Source organism: Scardinius erythrophthalmus (assembly GCF_964197995.2).
Source record: "Scardinius erythrophthalmus genome assembly, chromosome: 24".
In the NCBI taxonomy this organism is placed as follows: Eukaryota; Metazoa; Chordata; class Actinopteri; order Cypriniformes; family Leuciscidae; genus Scardinius; species Scardinius erythrophthalmus.
The window spans coordinates 16,740,260-16,763,645 of record NC_138244.1 but is presented as its reverse complement, the minus strand read 5'-3'; the positions used below and the strand labels follow the sequence as shown (position 1 = coordinate 16,763,645).

General features: G+C 36.9%; 1 protein-coding gene across 1 annotated transcript; it reads left to right on the top strand.

Annotated features, from left to right (window-relative positions):
• Positions 1-730: 730 nt before the first annotated feature.
• aass (aminoadipate-semialdehyde synthase) lies at positions 731-23,211 on the top strand. Its single transcript, XM_081355827.1, has 24 exons — positions 731-1,072; positions 2,117-2,358; positions 3,706-3,882; positions 4,042-4,126; positions 4,942-5,009; positions 5,176-5,322; positions 8,344-8,422; positions 8,549-8,676; positions 9,039-9,190; positions 9,312-9,434; positions 11,140-11,251; positions 11,418-11,477; positions 12,458-12,525; positions 16,030-16,151; positions 16,250-16,379; positions 16,489-16,599; positions 17,576-17,684; positions 17,954-18,094; positions 18,241-18,408; positions 18,488-18,583; positions 18,798-18,913; positions 20,067-20,155; positions 20,325-20,501; positions 22,428-23,211. Exons 2-24 carry the CDS (start codon positions 2,119-2,121, stop codon positions 22,544-22,546), a joined length of 2,817 nt encoding a protein of 938 aa, XP_081211953.1. The 5' UTR covers positions 731-1,072; positions 2,117-2,118; the 3' UTR covers positions 22,547-23,211.
• Positions 23,212-23,386: the final 175 nt, after the last annotated feature.

Sequence of the window (23,386 nt, the reverse complement as noted above, 5' to 3'; positions counted from 1 at the left end):
AGCACATTTACATTTAATTCAATATGAATTCTAAATTTAATTCCAGGTTTTGTAAGATAGATTATTTCATATAATACTTATTATTATTATTATTATAGGTGTTTTCTATTATAGGCTACTGTGTAAGACAGTTTAAGGAAAACTCTCGTTGACTTTAAAATGCATTTTTATTTGCTTTTTTTTATTTTCTTGCATTTATTTGTATAATGCATTATGATTGCTCTGTTCTGTCCTAAATATTTCCTTTCATATATAAACGTTTATATATACATTTCGTGTTATAGTTATAGACCAAAGGTTGTGGTTACAGCCGACAGAAAACGGCTGAAAAAAAATCCCCGCTTAAACTAGCTGATTTGCTGGTCTTTGCCAAGCTGGTTTCCGGTCGGCAATATGTTTTACCCAATAAAACCAGCAAGCTAGACCATTGGGAGACCAGTTAAAACAATTTTAGTCTGGTGTGAACGGTGTTTTTCCAGAAAGAATTCTTGAAATATATTTTATTTATTATACACTTTAAAAGTAGTTAACATTAATAGCCTGTTGTTGTTTAAATAATAACACCGCAGGATATTTTTTCTAAACTTGAAAGAAAATGAAACCGAAATAACCCATTTTTACCTCGTCATCGCTCTCTGCTGAAGCGCGCGGAAGAGAGCGCGCGCGAAAAGGGGAGGGGCCTGTGTCCTCACTCTGCTCAGTCATAAAGCTGCGACGCGACGTCAAGGGCACGCGAGGAGGCCGATCCTCGTTCTGAGTCGGGATTGGTGGGAACTAATCCAGGGCTCAGATTACTTCGCTGCATTCCAGGCAGAGAAACAAATATTTGCGCTGTAACCTAAACCGCATGGATAAGGCTAGTTAGCTCCACGTTATTTGCCCGAACAGCAAACAGGTCAATCCCGTGGCGTTGTTCTTCTGCCATTCACGTTTACGCGACACAGTCACTCATAAGAGCCGAAGCGACAATTTATATATAAACCTCCTGTGCATTGCACTTCACGTTAATGTGATTATTCAGCCGGCACCACTGTGTAACGTTAGGTCCAGGCAAACCGCGTGAAGAGTACAGGTAGGTGATGACGTGTGCCGAAACTCGCGCTGCAGTGAAACACTTGTTGCTTATAAACTGCAGGATGTCAACCAAGGGCTGTTTCTCAAGAACTCTGAAGGTTTTGAGGCAAATTTCCGTTTGCCTAAATGTTTGGTGTTATTCTAACAGCAGTTAATCTATATTGGTTTCAAACTAAATAACAAAAAGACCATCTTAACGGAAAGTTATATTATACAGTATATATTATACAGTTATACAGTATTTTTCATAGAATAACACATTTTAAATGTATTTATGTTGCATATATCTGAAAATAGAAGTCTTCCAAAAGCAGATTCACATTTAAAGAGCTTTTATAGTGTGTAAAAGTCTGCAAACCTACATTTCAGGTCAGTTTACTGGTTTCATGTGATCATATGATATGCTACTCTTTGAAATTAAGTTAAAGGATAACTAACATATAGCCTAAGTTATACTTGACAACACATTTCCAGAATGTACAGAAATTGTGCATTAGTTTTTGCTGGTTTTGTGATAAACAAAAAAAAAATGAATATACACATACATACATACATACATACATACATACATACATACATACCTACATACATATATATATATATATATATATATATATATATATATATATATATATATATATATATATATATATATTATTTAGGACATTTATTGTGGTATTCCTAAGTTTTAAGTTTAGTCCTCATGAATAAAACAGCTGTCATTGCCACTATTATTGTACTATTAAAATATTCCGTATTTAAAATAATCCTATCCGTTTCATTCAAGACTTACAATTTGCAGATATTAAGTTTCATTAATTAATTTATGTATTTATTTTCAGTTTGAACATCATTTAAACATGAAAAGTGATATAAAAATAAAACTTGACTTGAGCTTGGTTCAAATGCAATCCTCTCCTTTGCAAACCATAGACTGTGTTTCTATGTTTGCACTTCTGTTACTCTCAACATGTCTCAAGTGTGATTTTCTTTCAGATGTGTATAGTAGTTGATAACTTGTGTGTTTTGGAAACTGGTCCAGTCATGCTGCGTCTCGTGAGGAGCCAGGGCAGGGGGTTTAGGGTCTGTGTGTGCTGTCAGCGGAGGTCTCAGCATCTCCATCATCACCAGAAGAATCCTAAGAGCGTCATAGCCATCCGGCGCGAGGATGTCAACGTGTGGGAGAGACGTGCGCCCCTGGCACCACGACACGTCAGGGAGATGACAGCGGCTGGACACAAGGTGCTCGTGCAACCCTCCAACAGACGGGCCATCCATGACAGGGTGAGTCGATGACTGGCATTTCTTTCACAGGTCATTTTTGTAGTGCATATTATCATTTTTGTCATTATTTTGTGCCTTCTTGGGCTTGAACGAACAAATACACACAACAAAAGTATGTCAAATGCCTGTCTTGGCGAATAAACATTGTCGGTTATATCTTAACTGAACACGTGTAACAGTATATTGGATCCGTGCATTCAGTATTAAAGTGACAGCAGCCTAATAAACCTGCTCATAATCAAACAACAAAAGATAGAGAAAATCACTCAGTGCTCTTTCCTGACTGAATGACTTTTTTAGATATAACAATGATTAATCTATATTTAATCATACAGTGAATATGCAGTGTTATTTTACGTTAGATTCATCAATTTCTGAACCTGAATACTGCTAGACTGTTAAAACACTTTATTTTTTTCTGTTATTTGTGTCTATTCGTTCTGTTGTATTTGAGCTGTTGCTTTTAATTTGTTTATTTGTTCTTATTTTATAAGTGAAGACTCACTTGTCTTCAGTAAAGTTTGAACTTTATGTTAGTTAGGCTAGTAGTTTTTGCTGTGGTATAGAAATTGGAGAATTGTGAAATTTCTCTGGTATCTAAAATTGTGGTGGCTGATTTATTAGAATAGAATGTTGCATGGGTCAAAACAACAACAACTTTTATTTATTTATTTATCTATTTATTTTTTACATTTTAATAGGGAAAATATTGGCAGGGCAAGGAAAAGTTTGAACCACTGGCCTGGCCCTGTTGAGCAGCAAATCAACATATTAGAATGGTTTCTGAAGGATCATGTGACACTGAAGACTGGAGTAATGATGCTGAAAATACAGCTTTGCATCACAGGAATAAATTACATTTTAAAATAGATTCAAATGGAAACAGATATTTTCAATTCTAATAATTTTTCACAGTATTACTGTTTTTACTGTTTCTGATAATAAATAAACACATCCTTGGTGAGCATTAAAAAGATCTTTCAAAAATAATAAAAAATTGTACTGACCCAAAAACGTTTGAACAGTAGTGTGTATATATAGAGATAATCTGTATATATATATTTTTCATTTATATTTTAGCTCTTCATTGTAGTTGTGAATATATAAATCATATTTTATTTTTAATTGTCAGTGCCACAAATTATAAATAAAAAATAGTAAATTGAAATGTAATAAATAAAGACAAGGATGTTGCAACTATCCCCATTCTACTATGATAAATTTCTGTTTTTGTTCCCCTCACTTTTAAGGGCCCTTAATGTTTCCTTTCCCACTTGATATTTATGATATTTAAATGAATGAGATTCTTATCCCATTGAGTAAAATCAAGACTGTTTCTGTTCTCAGTACTATGAAAAAGCAGGAGCTGTTATCCAGGAGGACATCTCAGAGGCGTCTCTCATCATCGGTGTGAAAAGACCCGCGGAGGAAAAGGTGTACCCCCGGAAGACCTATGCCTTCTTCTCTCACACAATTAAAGCACAAGAGGCAAACATGGGGCTCCTAGACGACCTCCTTAAAAAGGTGAAAGTCTCTTTGTAGAATGAAAATGGTCAAGGACAGTGTTTACACTGAAAGCCAACTGCAATACTCTCTCAGGCGTCATACGTATTTGGAAATGTTTATTCAGGAGAAGCAGATTTCACAAGATACTCATGTCATCATATACCCCTTCCTTTTTAGGAAGTTCGGCTCATTGATTATGAAAAAATGGTGGACGCCAATGGTTTCAGAATTGTAGCGTTTGGACAGTGGGCTGGAGTTGCTGGTATGAGACTTTTTGACTCCCAACATGATGTACAACCTAAGTCACCTGAGTTAAAGGGATAGTTCACCCAAAACCTTTAGTTCTGAGATCATTTACTCACATTTATTTTGTTCCAAACTCACCTCAATGACCTTCACTTAAGAAACACTAAATGAGACATTTAGCAGAATGTCCAAGCTGCTATTTTCCAATGAAAGTGGATGGAGATCAAGGACAGCTATATATTTTTATTTTTGGGTGAACCACACTACTGTTCAAAAGTTTGGAGTGTTTTTTAAAGAAATTATTACTTTTATTTAGCAAAAAATGTATTAAATTGTTCAAAAGTAACAGTAAAGTCAGTGTTACAAAAGATTTCCATTTCAGTAAATGCTGTTCTTTTGAACTTAATATTCATCAAAGGATCACAGTTTCCTCAAAAATATTAATAAGCACAGCTGTTTTCAACATTGATAATGATAATAATTGTTTCTTGAGCAGCAAATCATCATATTAGAATGATTTCTGAAGGATCATGTGACACTGAAGACTGGAGTAATGATGTTGAAAATTCAGCTTTGCATCACAGGAAGGAATAAATTACATTTTAAAATATATTGGAAAAATAATTTGAATAATTTGTATTCATATTTCACAATATTACTGTTTTACTGCATTTTTGATCAAACAAAAGCAGCCTTGCTGAGCATTAAAAGTGATTTAAAAAACAAATAAAAATCTTAGCAAACACAAACTTTTGAATAGTGGTGTAAATCTTTAAAGGGTTTCCCTGCTGTATGTTGTCTCTTCCTAACATGATGTCTGTTTTTTTACAGGAATGATTAATATTTTACACGGCCTGGGTCTGCGTTTTCTTGCCCTTGGACATCACACCCCATTAATGGTATTCGTTTTTGAATTGCACTTCTATTTTAATGTCTATGCTTGGCTTGGCACATACACTGTTATATGTGGTACTTGATTATTTAGTAGCCTATTTAGTTCAGTTTCATCGTTTAAAACTAAAATTTTTGGATATATGATATGTTTTAATATTCATCACTTGACAGCACATTGGTATGGCACACAACTACAGAAACGTCAGCCAGGCCATCCAGGCAGTGAGGGATTGTGGGTATGAAATATCCTTAGGTCTGATGCCCAGGTCCATTGGTCCTCTCACATTTGTGTTCACTGGCACCGGCAATGTGTCTAAGGTAAATATTATTAAAGACGACCTATAATGTTGTTTACATTTTTATGGGATCAAATTCCCGCCAAATATATAGCGGTCGTGTATAAAAAAATAATAAGCGTGAATCAAAAATTTAAAAACACATGTAAAAATATATTGCACAAACTGAAAAAAATAATGCAAAATGATCAGAATAGCAAACAACGTGGTCACGGATCAAAATATAATAAGCGTGAATAAAGAAATAACAAGCATGAATAAAAACTTTAAACACATTAAAAGTTATTTTGCACAAAACTTAAACTTATGGTCATGCTTTGTTAAAAAGTATGGTTTTATTACTGTGTACTTTGTGCTTTCTTGCATTTTCTGCTCATATTTTACTCTTTTGTACGCTTGTGATGTTTTTCTCTTCGCTCTTCTTTCTATGTTCTGCGCTTGCTCTTCCAAATGTTGCAGTTCGAGTTTCATGTAAATTAGGGCGGGCTTAAGCGTCACCATTGGTCCACTAGTTCTAGATTGACAGATACTCCTCTAGCCAATCAATCGAAGAGGGGAGTTGACGTCACACTAATGCGACTCGTGGTACAAGCTGTTTATGTTTGTACAATTTCTTCAATTCCATTATAATATACTAAAATGTTATTTTTCTAATACTATTATATACTGTTAAATTTCTTATTTGTGCTTTGATATGTGCATTTATTAAATTAATTATTTTCGCTTGGCATACCAGCGTGATTACGTCACCGCACACTTCAGTGGGTGGTGCGCGCCCGTGATGCACTTCATTCTGAGTAAATATAACAACAAAGAAGCACTGCTGCACTCTCTTTTATTTCATTTTTCTTTAACCATTATACTCCTTTTCAGGAGTGCTACACTTACAAGGGAAGACGGCAGTTCAATTTAACTTTACAAAGACTTTCAAGCAGTAAAGCTATCTGATCTCTGGACATAAATAATTAAATTCATTTTTTTTTTAGATACATGAGAATGTTAATGTGCACACTGGTAATTGGTGTTAAACAATATTACTTGGCTCATGATGTCAATATGTTAAGGCTGCTTGTAAGCGAAACATCCTGCAATTATGAAACACTACAATTCGTTGCAAAAACGAAGTTAAAAACCGCCATTGTCTGAAGACTTTAGGACTTTGACCTGTCGACGCATTGCCTACCTTTTTTTTATTAACCTCGCCAAATTTGACAAGATTATTGAAAATGATTGTGTTACAGAGAAGATATAGAGAAACCAGTTGAATTTAATACAGTGATTTATTACAAACTTACTGTGTTTACATACATAGCTACATAATTGCATATTACTTTAGAATTAATGTTTTAAATATAGCTTAAAATTTGAATACAGCAACATCTCCATCAGCGATAGGTAACGTTGTTTCTAGAGTGCCGCTGTCCAGCAGAGTTTAGCGTCAACTCCGATTAAAAGCCTCACCTGTCTTAAATATCCTAAAGACGATGATTAGCTGGTTCAGGTGTGTTTGATTAGGGTTGAAGGAGCTAAACTCTGCACCCAGGACCGACATTACACATCCTTGTTATTGATTAAATATGAAAGTAAAACGGCCAGGAGGTGGTGGCTGCTCGGAGAAGATCGACGCTCGCGGTGCCAGGTCAAGTGCATTAGAGGTGAATGATGGATCATCAGACAGGCATAACTGTAACAGGTCGTTGTTAGGATGACGAATTTAACTATACCATATTGCCAGGTATACGTATACCGGCAACAGTTTGAGTTGCAGGCACACATGCAGTTTAAAGGTGTCCTGTTGATGGTCGTCTTCCCCTGTATAACAAGTAAGCATCAGTAGCCACGAGTCGCATTGGTGTGACGTCAACTCCCCTCTTCGATTGATTGGCTAGAGGAGTATCTGTCAATCTAGAACTAGTGGACCAATGGTGACGCTTAAGCCCGCCCTAATTTACATGAAACTCGAACTGCAACATTTGGAAGAGCAAGCGCAGAACATAGAAAGAAGAGCGAAGAGAAAAACATCACAAGCGTACAAAAGAGTAAAATATGGGCAGAAAATGCAAGAAAGCACAAAGTACACAGTAATAAAACCATACTTTTTAACAAAGCATGACCATAAGTTTAAGTTTTGTGCAAAATAACTTTTAATGTGTTTAAAGTTTTTATTCATGCTTGTTATTTCTTTATTCACGCTTATTATATTTTGATCCGTGACCACGTTGTTTGCTATTCTGATCATTTTGCATTATTTTTTTCAGTTTGTGCAATATATTTTTACATGTGTTTTTAAATTTTTGATTCACGCTTATTATTTTTTTATACGCGACCGCTATATATTTGGCGGGAATTTTATCCCATACATTTTCAACTTTCTTTAGTGTGTAATATTGCTGTTTAGGCATTAAAAAGGCTGCAAAGTTACAAAGCACAAAGTCACTCCAAAGGCCAAGGGAGCTATTCTCTATATCAGTGCGCATTGTTTCTGAACTCCCTGAAACGCCTCGATTGTAGTCCCGAGTTTTCGGCCGAGGCCTGGTTGAGTTCCATTAGTCATGTGTTGAAACTTGCAGTTATGGTAAGGGGTGTGACATTTCCAAAACACACTTGAAGCAGTTAACCAATCACAACACACTGGTCCAGCCGACCAATCAGAGCACATTTTGCTTTTCAGAAGGAGAGGCTTCATAGAGACGCAAACTAAACAGAGCGTTACTGACAGACTGGGAAGAGAGGTGCTGCAACAATGTAAAATATGTATAAAATAATGTGTTTTTAGAATATTCAAGCATAAAAGCCTATTCTAGTAGACCCCAAAAACAAAATCAAGTCTTTGTGAAAGGGTGTGTTTTTGCTCTCAAAAACATGATCTATGCAGGATAGAATGAAAAAAAGTATTTTGTCTTAAAATGTCTTTAAATGGCTTAAAAAAAATACTTCAGCACAGCCATCTAACCCATGTTTACATAGAAAAACAGTGGAAAAGCAGTGCAGTGGAAGGCAAAAATGTGTTACTGTTATAAAAATGAAGATGCTTCCTTTCTAGGGCGCCCAAGACATTTTCAACGAGCTACCCTGTGAGTACGTGGAACCTCATGAATTGAAAGAAGTCTCTGAAAGTGGAGGTATATCTACTGTTTCCTAGTAATTTTCAGTTACATATAAAAGGAATTGTATTTTCATGTGAGGTGTTTGCAGTAATTGGCACTTTGCTGTGTTTGCAAATTGTCTCATGCTAATCCTCTTTGCAGACATGTCTAAAGTGTACGCCACAGTGATCAGCAGACATCACCACCTGATGAGGAAGAGCGATGGACTCTACGACCCCCTGGAGTATGAATACCATCCTGAGCTTTACACATCGCACTTCAGGAAGACCGTGAGTACACACAAGAAATGTACCAGGCAGCCGATTGGTTCACCTTAGTCTTAAGGTGCGATCACATTTACCATCGTTCAGCGAATTTTCGTGGGTGTAATACAGTAATTTTAATAGGAATACACACTATTGGGAATTTTGTGTGAGGGAGAAAGAGTTCTCTGCATATTTTGCAAAGTGGTCACACTGATTCGCCATATTGAGTAACTTACATACAACACTACACTATTGACAATAGAAAATAGACATTTTTGCTCACTAAATTTAGCTGAAATTTCGCTAATGTGACCACACCTTTATTGGCAGCAGTGTTTGAAAAGTAAATGTGACTGAAATGCATTAGAAAAGTCTTGTTTGCGCAGGTGGCCCCTTACACAACCTGTCTAATAAACGGCATATACTGGGACCCTCACACACCCAGACTCCTGCGGCGACTGGACGCCCAGCGGCTGATCAGACCCGTTATACCTGCATCATCGTCACCTGATCACGGCTGCCCTGCACTTCCCCACAAGTGAGCCGCTAATATTATTGTCGGTCTCCAAAATGACAAAAAATCACCATAAAGTATCATAAAATCCATTGGTTTGACCCTTCTGAAGAAGCAGACACATCTGATCATCTGTGAATTTCAGGTTAATGGCCATTTGCGACATCTCTGCGGACACGGGCGGCTCCATTGAGTTCATGACAGAGTGTACCACTATTGAGAAACCCTTCTGCATGTATGATGCCAACCAGCATATTGACCATGACAGGTGTGAATATTCAACTTTTTTTTTTTTTTTTTTGAGTACACCAAATCAAGCAAAAAGTCCCATAGACTTTCAATGAAGGACAGACCTGAGTCATATCCAGAGACTAGAATGAGAATAGAGAATAGAGATTTGGGTGACCAAATTTGTCCGAAGCAACAATTTTTTAAGGGCAAGCTTAAGGAATTATTTTGTAAGATGGACCCAGAAAACCAAAAAGGGCTAATTTGCCCTGCTCTTGGTAGATTGCGTTGGTCATTATAGAAATGATCCGGCTGTGTCTGTGTTCATTAATTTGCGGGTAGTCAGACGATCAAGCGCAGAACTTTCCACTCCCAATGGTGATTTTGTGGAATTGCACTCTCGCTGTAATTTTCCCTGTTTAGTAAATTTAGCGTTCACTTTTGACGCAACTGACCCGTTTTATACTATACTACAAAACACTACTAGTAGTACCTGCCACTATTAAGTATAAATAGCATCTAACAACAATTACACTTGGTGCAAAGAACATATGGTTTTAATTTAGTGTAAATAGCTTCTGCCTTATATTATATATTGTTGAATGTTGAATTCGTATCTGCCATGTAAAAGCCTGAGAAGTTGATATGGCGATAAGTTTAAATACAACAAACCAGGGATGTGTTTCCCGAAAGCATTGTTAGCCAACTATGGTCGCAAGCTCCGTTGTTACCAACATAGTTGAATGATTTGGCGTTTCCCAAAACCATAGTTCCAACTAACATTCGCAAACAGCATCGATAACTTGTGTGGTCGGAACTACAGCCCTCGAGCTGTGGTTCGAAGCATAGTTTCTTGTTAAAATGACATGTGGACTTGCGTAGATCTTGCTCTTGGGCAGAGTAAGCAAGCTACCATTCAGTACATTCTGTAGGTTTGATCCCATTTAAATATATATGTCTTTGTTTGGGAAATGCGCCCCAACATAGGCTACGTTCAGACTGCAGGCAAATGTGACCCAAATCCAATTTTTGCTCATATGTGTCTCAGATCTGTTTTTCTCATGACAGTGTGAACCGCACAAACCACATGGAATCTGATCTATGTGGTTTCAACTGCGATTTGGGCCACTTTCATATGTGGTCCTAAATCCGAGACAGGTCAGATGTTTTCGTCACAATTCTGTGCTCATGGGAATCACTTCAAAGATTTTATATACCCGAAGTTGTCAAGGTAGTCAGTGAAGGACCGTGATGTGTCAGAGCTCATAAGTATTACAGTGACAGCACTATAAACAAGCAAAATATGAGGGCTCGTATCATAAATGTTTCAAAACTCTGCTCTTTTTTTTTTTGCATCCTCGCCTTTGCTTTTTATATTGCCTGCGCACAAATGTGCTCCGTGTTTACTTCCGTATGACAGCGTGCTGCGTGACGTCTGTTCATTGTTCTTTTGTTCATGTGGATCAGTCCTGTTCGCACTAGAATCTGATATCGCCACATTTAAAACAACGTTAACAGCTGTACAAAAAAATCCGATCAGAGCAATAAATCGGAATTGAGCATTAATGCTCGCAGTGTGAACGTAGCCATAGAGATTTGGATGTGGGCCATTTATCAACCACCAATGCCTCAATCAACACCTGGATATGCACTGACATCGAAAGCATGGCAACACTCTGGCATCACATGCTCATTATCAAATCTACTTTTTGAACCTCCTCTGATTTGCGCGTGTCTCTGTGCAGCGTGGAAGGTAACGGCATTCTCATGTGCTCCATCGATAATCTTCCCGCCCAGCTGCCTATTGAGGCGACTGAGTATTTTGGTGACCGGCTGTTCCCCTACGTCTGGGAGATGGTAAGATATGACACAGGGTGGTGAGTAAGTACCCAACAGCTTTGCTCTGGAGAGGATTGCTTTGAACATTTGCCGGTCTGGTTCTGATTGAGAGACTTTAGCATTTTTGTTGAAGATATAATGTGAATATTTGATCAGATTTGTGATGGTAGCCTTTGCCCCACAGCTCCCATCAGACGCCACCAGACCGCTAGAGGAAGAGGATTTCTCTCCACTAGTCAGAGATGTAAGTGTATTAAGAGGGTGTTTTTACAGCTTTTCCTTTTTTTCCCCCCCTCTAAATTGCTTTTGAACCGTGGAGCAATGCTTCGTCTGAGTTGTGTTCGTGCGCAGAAGGCAGACTCAAAAACGTGTGGAAAAACTTGAATCGGAGCTAAACGGGCAGCATTTCAGCTGGAGTCCATCCATACATCCATTGATTTTCAGTATGGAACTAAAGCTGGGAAATCTGAAATACAAATTTCTGATGAATTCGAGGTAAAGGGCGCATCTTAGATCAGTATGGAGATTTTAAGTTCATAGCAGAATTGAAAAAAAAGTTTTTTCCACACATACACTATCGTTCAAAGGTTTGCGGTCTGTGAGATATATTTAATGTTTCTGAAAATAACTCTGTTATGCTTACCAAGGCTGCATTTATTTTATGAGAAACTTGGTAAAAACAGTAATATTGTGAAATATTATTGCAGTTTAAAATAACTGTCTTCTATTTGAATATATTTTAAAATGTAATTTATTCCTGTGATGTAAAGCTGAATTTTCAGCATCATTACTCCAGTCTTCAGTGTCACATGATCCTTCAGAAATCATTCTAATATGATGATTTCCTGCTCAAGAAACATTAATATCAATGTTGAAAACGGTTATTATGAACTTACTGCATCCTTTCTGAATAAAAGTATTAATCTGAGTAAAGTATTGAATACTAATTCAGAGACCTCAAGAAAATAAGTCAGAGAAATGCATTTAATTACCAATTCAAACTCAATTCAAATTCAAAATTTAACTGAGTGTGAATGTGAAGTATTCTGAATTCATTTATGAATGGTGTATAACCTCGGTACTAAATGATTGCTGTATTCATGTGCTATGGTATTTTCAAAGTACTTCAAAATATACCATGATACACATCCAAATGCATCACCCTTGTTAGATTCTTTAGTCTGTTTGCTAGTAGTATTATATGCATTGTTTTTCTCATTCTAGGCTGTAATTACGTCCAACGGGAAGTTGACGCCTAAGTTTGAATACATTCAGAAACTTCGAGAAAGGAAGTAAGGAACTCTTTTTCTTTCCTTGAAGTGAATTCAATATGTCTTGTGGTATTACTGTAGCTCTGAAAGTGTTTTAGTCTGCTTTGTCCAATTGGACAGTGGATGTAATGTGTCTGATAAGATTCAGAAGTACGGTACTGATACATTGCTTTGGATAATGTGCTTACACGCTGAGGATGGTGGTCTCATTCAGAAGATTTCTCCAAAGGTTGAAAGACAGGTAAAAACATTGCCGTAATCCAGATCTCAACAGCCTGTAGCCTTGAAATGCTCTTTTATCAATATAGAGGAGAATGCTTTCAGTTACGCCTGAATGTAGACTTTTAAATGCAAAAGAGAGGAGAAACGCACATTAACCCCTAGGGCTGATATACAACCCTATTCCCATAGAAAATGTCTAAAACTACACACTGTAGACATGTTAGTGTTGAGTTGGAAGGAGGACACTTTTGGAATTACAAAAACTTCATTGGTGGTCAATTAAGATTTTGTAATGTTTTTGAAATAAGTCTCTTATGCTCACCAAAGCTGCTTTTATTTGAACGAAAATACAGTAAAACGGTAATATTGTGAAATATTTGTACAATTTAAAATAGCTGTTTTCTCTCTTTATATATTTTAAAATGTAATGTATTTATTTCAGTCACATGATCCTTCAGAAATCATTCTAATATGATTTGCTGCTCAAGAAACATTAATATTATTATTATTATTATCATCAATGTTGAAAACAGTTGTGCTGAAAAAATCCTGAAAAAAAATCAGTTTCCACAAAAATACTGTTTTCAGCATTGTTAAAAGAACCATTATTGATAATTGTGCATCAATAATAATTTATAATAATTGAACAATAAATCAGCATTTTAGAATGATTTCTGAAGGATCACTGAAGACTGGAGTAATGATACTGAAAATTCAGCTTTTTCTATTTTAAAATGTAGCAGTTATTTTAAAATGTAATATTTTACAATATTACCTTTTTTTTGCTGTATTTTTGATCAAATAAATTCAGCCTAGGTGAGCCTTCTATCAAAAACATTAAAAAAAGCTTCATTTCCAACTTTTGCCCACCAGTGTACATTTGCAGACATTTTATTGCAATAAAAGAAATGTTGTACACTATTATAGTTTAGAAAAACACTTGGTTACACTTTCTTTTAAAGTGACGTAGTTACATTGCACTTACTCAAATAAGTACTGAGTAATATTAAATAACCACATGTATTACTATAGTTAGTTGCTTGTAGTTATGCATAATTTACTGTTATTACTATAGTAAGTACATGTAGTAACGTGTAACTACGGTCACCTTAAAATAGTGTTACCAAACACTTTTGTGAAAGTGACACATGTTGGTGCTTTTGGATGATCATGTAAATGTTTCTATAATATCTGAGACTGCTTTTTATAGTACAAAACCCACTGAAACAGGACTTTGAAACATTAAACCTCAGTAATTTCCCACACGTACAGAAGACGAGTTGCTGACCGTGTTTGTTTTGTCCAGACACAGGGTTGGGCTCCTGTGCCTCGCTCTGCACTGGTATAGCACCTTGCTTGGCTAGAGTACACGTCACGTTCTCTCACGGGTACATGATCTTATTCTCTCACCGCAGCCACAGTCTCTCCCACTCACTATTGTTCTTGGAATATTTCGCATGCCAGAAAAAGAAATCAATGCATCAGTTCTTTTTAAGTTTCTTAAGTTCAATTATTCTCCAAGGTAAGCTTCACTTTTCACGAGCCAAATATCTTTTCATGCTAGTTAATTGATTAGGCTATATCTAGTTTTTGAATCCTTTTCATTAAATGGAATAACACAATCCCTTTTCAAGGCATCATGAAAGCTTCCTGTGCCTCCCGCAGTCAACATGTCTTTCTCGAAACACTCTGATAGAGCTCTTTTATGCCACTTCTGTCTCATTCAAGGGTGAAGAACCAGGCGACAAAACGTTAGACTGAATTAGCTAGTCTGTATCCAGTGTGGTGTATACTTAATGAAGCCGCCCACAAGCCATCATTGACCTCCATTTAATCAATGAAAAGCTTTAAAGACCCACCGTTTGACTTGTTTTGATTTAGTTCTTGTCCTGAAACCTAAGAGAGCCTTTGCCTCGTATCTAAGAATATCTGATTGTACTGTGTTAAAATCTAAGATACTTCATGCAATATAGAAATTATTGCTTATTATTGTTTTTGTTTTAAATGGATTATTTTTTTAAATGTTATAAGTACTAAAATATTTAGTGTTAAAAAAGAATATAATTTATGCATTTAAAAAATGTATAGATTTAAATATATATTTTTAAATGTTATTACATTTTTGTGTTGTAAAAATAGATTTATAATCATTTATTATTTTTAATATATTGTTTTTTAAATTTTATCATAAAAATAACATTTAGAATTATTATTTTTTAAATGCTATTATTTTTTTAAAGTTATAACATTTTAGTGTTATAAAAAGTATTTATAATTATTTATTTTTCGTTGTAAATGTTATTGCATTTTAGTATTATTATAAAAATAAATATAAACAGTGCATAAACTACGTATTTTCCCATTGCGCTTTTTTTAAACATCTTATGCCTCTGGCTGCAATGTCAGGTTTAAAAAGACATCTTGAAATCACTGATCTGTTCTAAACCTAGTTATTTGGGAAGTCTGTATTTCAGCTAATTACAGTACGCAGACTAATTAGTTCTCGAGACGTTTAAGCAACGCAGATTTTGAAAATATGTAGTTTTGACCAACTTTTTATTTTTTTAGTGGTTAATGCTCCTTAACACACTTTAACTGTGGTACGAATAACTGTTAGGCCATGACAAACCTTCCTATTTGAAATGTTTTATTATGAACTAATGCACCTCATTATATGATCTTTGTAAAAGTAGCACTAAATAGTTGTAAAACCGAGATCTAAAACACATATTTAGCGGTTATGAATGTCTAGTTTAATGGTATTTTGAGAAAGGCATGCAGGTGGTGGGGGGTTAAGTGTTACATATTTGCTCATGTGCCGCATCAGATCCAATTAGGCTGAGCGACGGGGTGCTTGGATCACATGTGTTTCCCAGGGGACTCGCGGAGCAAAACGTTGATTTGCTTTGATTATATTCCGACTGGAGAACTGGCCGATCTAGTAGTACAGTAGATATGTGCGTTTTCCTCTGTTTTTTGTTTGTTTTTAATACGCTCTCCCTGCTCCTGAAGTACCATTTGATGATTTGTATGTGTTTGTGGTGGGATATTCTTGTGATAAAATGAAAAATGAACCTTTGGTGTGTTTTAAATGTTCTTGATTTCATCTCCTGGACAATCCTACAAAATCGTCTGTGTCCTTTTGTGGGTTTTGCATCCCTTTCAATCGGTTTAACATCACTATCCAGCAAGATATGTTTTGTGATTTCACAGATTGCTTGGCCAGTGAGAAGGTGTGTGTGTGTGTGTGTGTGTGTGTGTGTGTGTGTGTGTGTAGTAATGGCTGTACCATCTGGCAAACAGGGAATCGGAGCAAATCCTAAAGAAGGGAGGGATGAAGCGGGTGCTGTTGCTGGGCGCAGGCTATGTGTCTGGGCCAGTTATCGAGTATCTCACCAGGGACGCTGGCACTCAGGTCACAGTGGGTATGTTCCCGTCGCAAAATCCATCTGGAATGCTGTTTAACTGCAGTGTAGAAATTACTGTCGCAGTCCTTAAATCTCCTGTGATCTTCGCATTGCAGCTTCAAATCTGTTGCATCAGGCTGAGGACATGGCAGCCAAGTACCCCAACACCATCCCCGTGATGCTGGACATCACCAGCCAGGAAGGACACCTCGAGTCTCTGATCAAAGACCACGACATCGTCATCAGGCATAACCAGAAACTTCATTCACTTTATTAATGACATGAGAAATTCTACTTTTAATGTACACTTTAAAAGGCCAACAATTCACATTTATTTGGTGTTTTTGGTGTCTAGCATGCTGCCATACTCATTTCATCCACAAGTAGCCAAGCACTGCATTAAAATGAAGGTGAACATGGTGACCGCCAGTTACTTGAGCCCCGACATGAAGGAGCTTCAGAAGAGGTAGGGAACTTCCTGTTTCTTAGAAAATGAATTTATTCTGTCATTGTTCTTTATCTGTGTAGTCATTCGTTTCTGTTTTAAAATTGAAAGTCGAAAAATTAGGAAATGTTGATTTAAAAAAAAGTATTCAGCTTGTTTATTTTTATTTATTTTAAATTTTCTCTACGTTCAGTGGTAGAAAATGATTATACAGCTTGAATATTAGCTTTCCGCTGATTGGTCAACTAAAGATCAAACCATGCCATCATCAGTTGTTCCTCAGTTTCAGAATAATAGCCCTCTGCTGCTACAGTTGTACGGATTCTTAAAGCGCTTATGCAACTACATTTCCTCACTTTCTCATCAAACAACTTATCAAACTATTATCCTTACAACTGTGAATATTATTCTGTTGAGCAGGTCAACTGATGATGACACGGTTTGATCTTTGGTTGACAATTTTTGCATTTCATTGTTTTCTTTTCTTTCTTTTTTTATGAAAAAAAAAAACAAAAAAGGTGCCTTTTTTATAATATAATAAATATATATATATATATATATATATATATGAAATAATGGTAAAAGACTTAAAGATGAGGATCTTTCTTAATAATGACAGCAGAACAGTTGTATCATGCAAAAAAAAATTACTTTATGCTCCCCAAAAAAATATCAAAATGAATTAAAAATTAAAAACATGCTCATCATAGAAGAGGTATTTTAAATAAATTAGATACGACAAAAAAAATGTCGATAAAAGTGCTGTAAAAGAGTCAGTAAGCTAAACAGATTTGTGAGTGAATCATTCAGATTTTGTCAACTGGATCAATTGATTCATTGAAAAGATTATTGACTAAATTATATTTTGATACTTTATATTTTGGTACATTAAAAACCCTTTGAAAGTATCTTTTTTGACTTTGATTTTTAACTACCTCTGGTTGAGTTCATTAATATATGCATGAGGCTTCACCATGATTGGCTGTTGTTTCCCAAGTGCCGAAGATGCTGGCATCACCATCGTCAATGAGATGGGTCTGGACCCTGGCATTGATCACATGTTGGCCATGGAGTGCATCGACCAGGCCAAGGCAGACGGTTGCACTGTAGGTATTGCATGCATGCACTCATGTTTGTTTACCAGTTGGATGTGTTGATGGGTATTTGCAATAGAGTGACATACTGTTGCACCATTGGTGCGCTCATCACCACGTCTGGAAGACATATTGACAGACCTCAGCTATCATTCACAGCTTTTTGAATGTTCATTTTCACTTAACGGTCGAGTATGGTCTCCTCTGTGAACATTTGGTCAAGTCACATGGTGTTTTTGTAGTTACTCCAGATTTAAATCACTGTTTCTTAATCTTGACAGGTGGAGTCTTACAGCTCTTTTTGTGGTGGTCTTCCTGCTCCAGAGTGCTCAGACAACCCACTGCGTTATAAGTTTAGCTGGAGTCCGTACGGTGTCCTGCTCAACACCATCAGTCCGGCCATCTATCTAAAAGACAACCAGGTGATGCAGGCTCACTTTAAAATCTCCTCTGTAATTCTGTAGAAATCAACTGGAAGCTTTCAAAAATGTGATAAAAAACATTTAGAACACCAAAGACAAGCATGTAAAAATCTAGTTCACAAAACTGTCCATCCTTCACTGCTCAGGTTGTCAGTGTTCCTCCTGGCGGTGCTCTCCTGGATGTCACAAAGCCCATGGACTTCATGCCCGGTTTCAACCTGGAAGGCTTTCCCAACCGAGACAGCACCAAGTACGCCCAGCCGTATGGGATTGAGTCCGCACACACGTTGATCAGAGGAACTCTGCGCTTCAAGGTATTCATTCTGATCAGTTGTACAGATCATTGTTGACTGTTTTCCAGTGCTAACATGTTATGCATGTATGTGTCTGCAGGGCTTCTCCTCTGCCATGAGTGGCTTTGTGAAACTGGGACTCATCAACACTGAGCCGTGTCCACTGTTGGGCCACACGGCTTCTCCTCTCTCATGGGTATGGATTTATTTACTTTTTTTCCTCCTGTTATTTTCATAAAATGTATTTTCTTTAATAAATATATATTAATACATAATGGAAACAAAAATACAAGACTTGAGTTTTATAACTAAGGCCCTGAACACATAAACAGCGTTCATTTGACTAGTAGTCCTACACGCAGCCACATATTGTCAGTCATTCTTTTAATATCATTGTGTCTGGTACACAGAAAGAGCTTCTCTGTAAGCTGATTGGCTTGTCCACAACTCTGAGCAGCAGTGCCTTTGAGGACGCTGTTTTTGAGCGGATCGGCAGGGACGACTTCAGAATGCAGAGCCTCAGAAGGTGGGTAGAAGAATTCAGCCTTCCGTTACAATGCCTTCTGCTGTCTATCAGGGGAGCTTTAGAGCTTAATGAAAAGATCAACAAATTAATAAAACATATGATTGATTATTAATGCGTGATTTTATTAAGTTAGTTTAATAACAAATAAAGCTTCATTTAAATAAAGCATTCAAACAGTGAAACATAGCGCCAGCTATGCCAGATTCATGGGCTCGAATCATACAGAATGATTAGGGTTAAGTATTTAGGGAAACTATTAACCCCAAGTATTAATCCAGTGGTTAACAACATAGCAACCACCTAGCAACCACCTAACACAGAATGCAGTAAAAGCCAATTAAAACACCCCAGCAACCACATAGCAACTCCATAGCAACCACCTAACACAGAATGCAGTAAAAGCCACTTAAAACATCCCAGCAACTACATAGCAATACCATAACAACCACCTAACACAGAATGCAGTAAAAGCCAATTAAAACACCCCAGCAACCACCCAGCAACCGCCTAACACAGAATGCAGTAAAAGCCAATTAAAACACCCCGGCAACCACATAGCAACCACCTAACACAGAATGCAGTAAAAGCCAATTAAAACACCCCAGCAACCACATAGCAACTCCATAGCAACCACCTAACACAGAATGCAGTAAAAGCCAATTAAAACACCCCAGCAACCACATAGCAACTCCATAGCAACCACCTAACACAGAATGCAGTAAAAGCCACTTAAAACATCCCAACAACCACATAGCAACGCCATAACAACCACCTAACACAGAATGCAGTCAAAGCCACTTAAAACATCCCAGCAACTGCATAGCAATACCATAGCAACCACCCAGCAACTGCCTAACACAGAATGCAGTAAAAGCCACTTAAAGCACCCCAGCAACCACATAGCAACCTCACAACACCTCTTAGAACACCTCAGCAACTGCATAGCAATGCCATAGCAACCTTATAACAATGGAATGCTAACACCACACATGCATCGGCACATAAAATATTGCATACATATTTTTAGCCACTATAATAAAATGTTTAAATTATAAATGTCTTTATAATGTCTAAAATCTCTAATAAAGTATGTTTGTTAATGTAAATGATAGTCATTCAGCATTGAGATGACTGACTGGTTGAATCCCATCAGGCTCGGGATGCTCAGTGAAGAGCCGGTTCCTCACGCTGACACCATCTTAGCCGCGCTTGCTAAGCACCTGGAGGCCAAACTCTCCTTCGGTAAAGACCCAGCTGCTCTTTCTTTTCCACATTCATGTCATGAGTGTCAGAGAGCTTTGAAGATTTATGATATGTTTATGAAGGTCATTCCTTGCGCTCCATGATGAGGAGAAATGTCTTCGGTTGCACATAAATGAGCATTGTTTTCGTATCATTCTGTCTCGCGCAGCTAAAGGCGAGCGCGATATGATCGTCATGAGGAACGATGTTGGAATCAGACACCCAACGGGCGAGCTGGAGACCAAAAACATCAGTCTGGTGGTTTATGGGGATCCCAATGGATACTCGGCCATGGCCAAAACCGTGGGCTACCCTGCAGCCATCGCAGCCCACATGGTGCTCAACGGTCAGTGTGTGCTAGTTACTAAACTCATCTGCTATATGCTCATTTAACTGAACATCAAGTAAAAAGGCATTTCATTTATGGTTGCACCAATATAGAAATATTTATTTTTAGAATCTGATAACCGATACATTGCCCAATATTATATATCAATCTTAGTGCTATCAATCATAAATCGATTAATCGACTAATTTTATAAAAAGTATTTATCTTAAATATACCCTTTTTACTTAGTGGAAAGATAGCCGTAACATTATATCACTGATATGTCATGCATCCCTAGTTTCATTCCACTCGAATTACTTCAGAAGGAGTTTGAATTCTGTTCATAATTTTTTTTTTTTTTAAGTATTTCCAGGATGGAATTTCCAGTAATTGCCAGTGGCCGTTCTTATAAAGTCACTTTGATTCAGAGGTGTAAAGAGTACCTGAAAATTTGAATAAAACATCTACCTTACAGTGAAAATGTCTCCATTACAAGTTGTAAGTCACCAATTACAAAATAACTGGAGTAAAAGTCATAGAGTGTCTGATTTTAACAGTATTTAAGTATTTTACTCGTACTGAACGTAACTTTCAAATATGCACTAGTCCTCAACGCCTAAGAGACATGAGAGTGAAAAACAAGAAACCGTTGATTTGTGAGGAGAGCAATCATGATTTTTTTCTAAAATCAAAATAAAACTGAACACCTCGTCAAGGTCAACACAACAGCCTCTTAAACGTCTACAAACACTCAAGTCTTAGTTAAGCTCAAGTGCTCAAAAAGGGCATTTAAGTAAACCAATATCCTTCAAAAAGGTCTTTTCAATATAATGGATAAATAAAATAATGTTAAGTAAAATGAAATGGTCAAAGCCTACTTACATGCTGGTTTCGGCCTCATCTCATATGTGACCCTGGACCACAAAACATGGGTCAATTCTTTGAAATTGGGATTTATACATCATCTGAAAGCTGAATAAATAAGCTTTCCATTGATGTATGGTTTGTTAGGATAGAACAATATTTGGTCGAGATACAACTATTTGAAAATTGAAAATACGCAGAAAAATCAAAGGAAAAACGTTTTAAGCATATCGTTGTCACGTAAACGCACAAAAGCTTCTCCTGAAACGGAGCAGTTCCCACTTTGTCAGGACATCTGTTGTTTGTGGATCACAACTTGTATGTTGCCTTATTTGTAGTTGTGTTTTTTATTTACTGTTCCAATTAAAAAATGTATGTAGATTCTACGATGTTAACAAAGGCAAAGCTCTACCCCCGCTAGCCAAAATTAGAGTTGATATAGTGTTTACCGTAGCTTTTGTAAGACGATTCTCAGCTCCTTAGGAAAATGAACCATAATTTTGTGATCGATTACTGTTTGTATTACCATAGATTCCCACAAATATCATGATTAAATGGTGTGTAACATCATATATAAAATGTATTAACATTTTATTTAAATAAAAACCATGTGAAATCCGTGCTTGCAAAGTCCGTGCATGAAATCCGTTATGCACGATCCTCTTGTTTGTTAACATTCTTAAGTCTTAATCAGGCTTGAATTGGTTTGAAACAATCCTTAGTAGAGCTTGCGGTTATGGTAAGGTGCGTGACATTTCCTGAACTTAGCGGTGTCAATAACAAAACAATTGGCCAGCTAACCAATCACACACCACATTTTCGGTTCGAGCCAGACTGAGGAGATTCTGCTGTAATAATGTAAAATATATTTTACATTTTTTTTTGAACAATTAAGCATGAACGCATATTCTAGTACATCCGAAAAACTAAATCAAGACTTTGTAGTATCAAAGATCTTAAAGGGGTCCTATTATACCCTTTTAGAAAGTAGCCAAAAAGATAACAGTAAATAATTACATTTAGTCAAATACTTGACACTACTGCTGTGATTTACTGTGAATGTGTGACGTCTGACTGCAGGTGAGCTGACGACTAAAGGACTCGTGGTGCCGATGACGAAGAACATCTACAGTCCGGTGCTGAAGAGACTGCAGGACGAGGGTCTCCGGTGCATCACTAAGAGCACCGTATCAGAGTAACCTCACACACACACACACACACACTAACATCTCATTCTCTCTCATCTCTGTGCCACCCGTCTGTAATGAAACCGCTAGCAGTCGATTGTTTCCGAAGCATCCATTACCGCACACGTTCCACAATGAACGGTTCCAATCATTAACTACAGTTAGTACCTTTGTTTTCAGACTTGAATCTGAAAGTAGATTTTGAGAATCTGGTTGAAAATAAGTGAAAATAAGTGTTAAGTGACACGTTTGACACGGAACCGCACAGTTTCCGCTTTCTGCCATTGAAAATGAACTTTATACACTGTCAGTATTTTCCTACCCTTGGGTTTTAAGGGTTTAAACATCTGCCTCAATCAAGTTCAAAACAAGCAGTAGTGTCATATTTATGCTTAACATGATGTCATGTTGAAGACTACTGATTCAATTACCCATTTTCTGAAAGGCTTTGCTATCAGGTTGCCAAAATAATATTTCTTGTATGTGAGAATTGGCACTGTAGTGATTTCTTTTAAATATTCTTTTTAATCTGTTTTTTTTTTCTTGTTCAGATAATAATGTAAACCTTCATTCGGGTAATGTGACGTAAAAATAATTTCTACGCCATTTTAACCATAGCATGTCCAAAGTTGTTTTAAAACTAGCATTTGTCCAATAAAAGGTTTGCGTTTTCTTGCATCCGTTTTATTTTCCTTGTTTTTCGTCAAATGGACATCTGAAATATTGTTTGTCTTCATTAGACAGAAACGAGAGGAAGTTACCCTTCACCCCCCTCATCATCCCCGTGTGTCGACTGCCCGGTGGCGGCCATAAACGCAATCTGCATTGTTCACGGTGTGCGGTCACTATAAA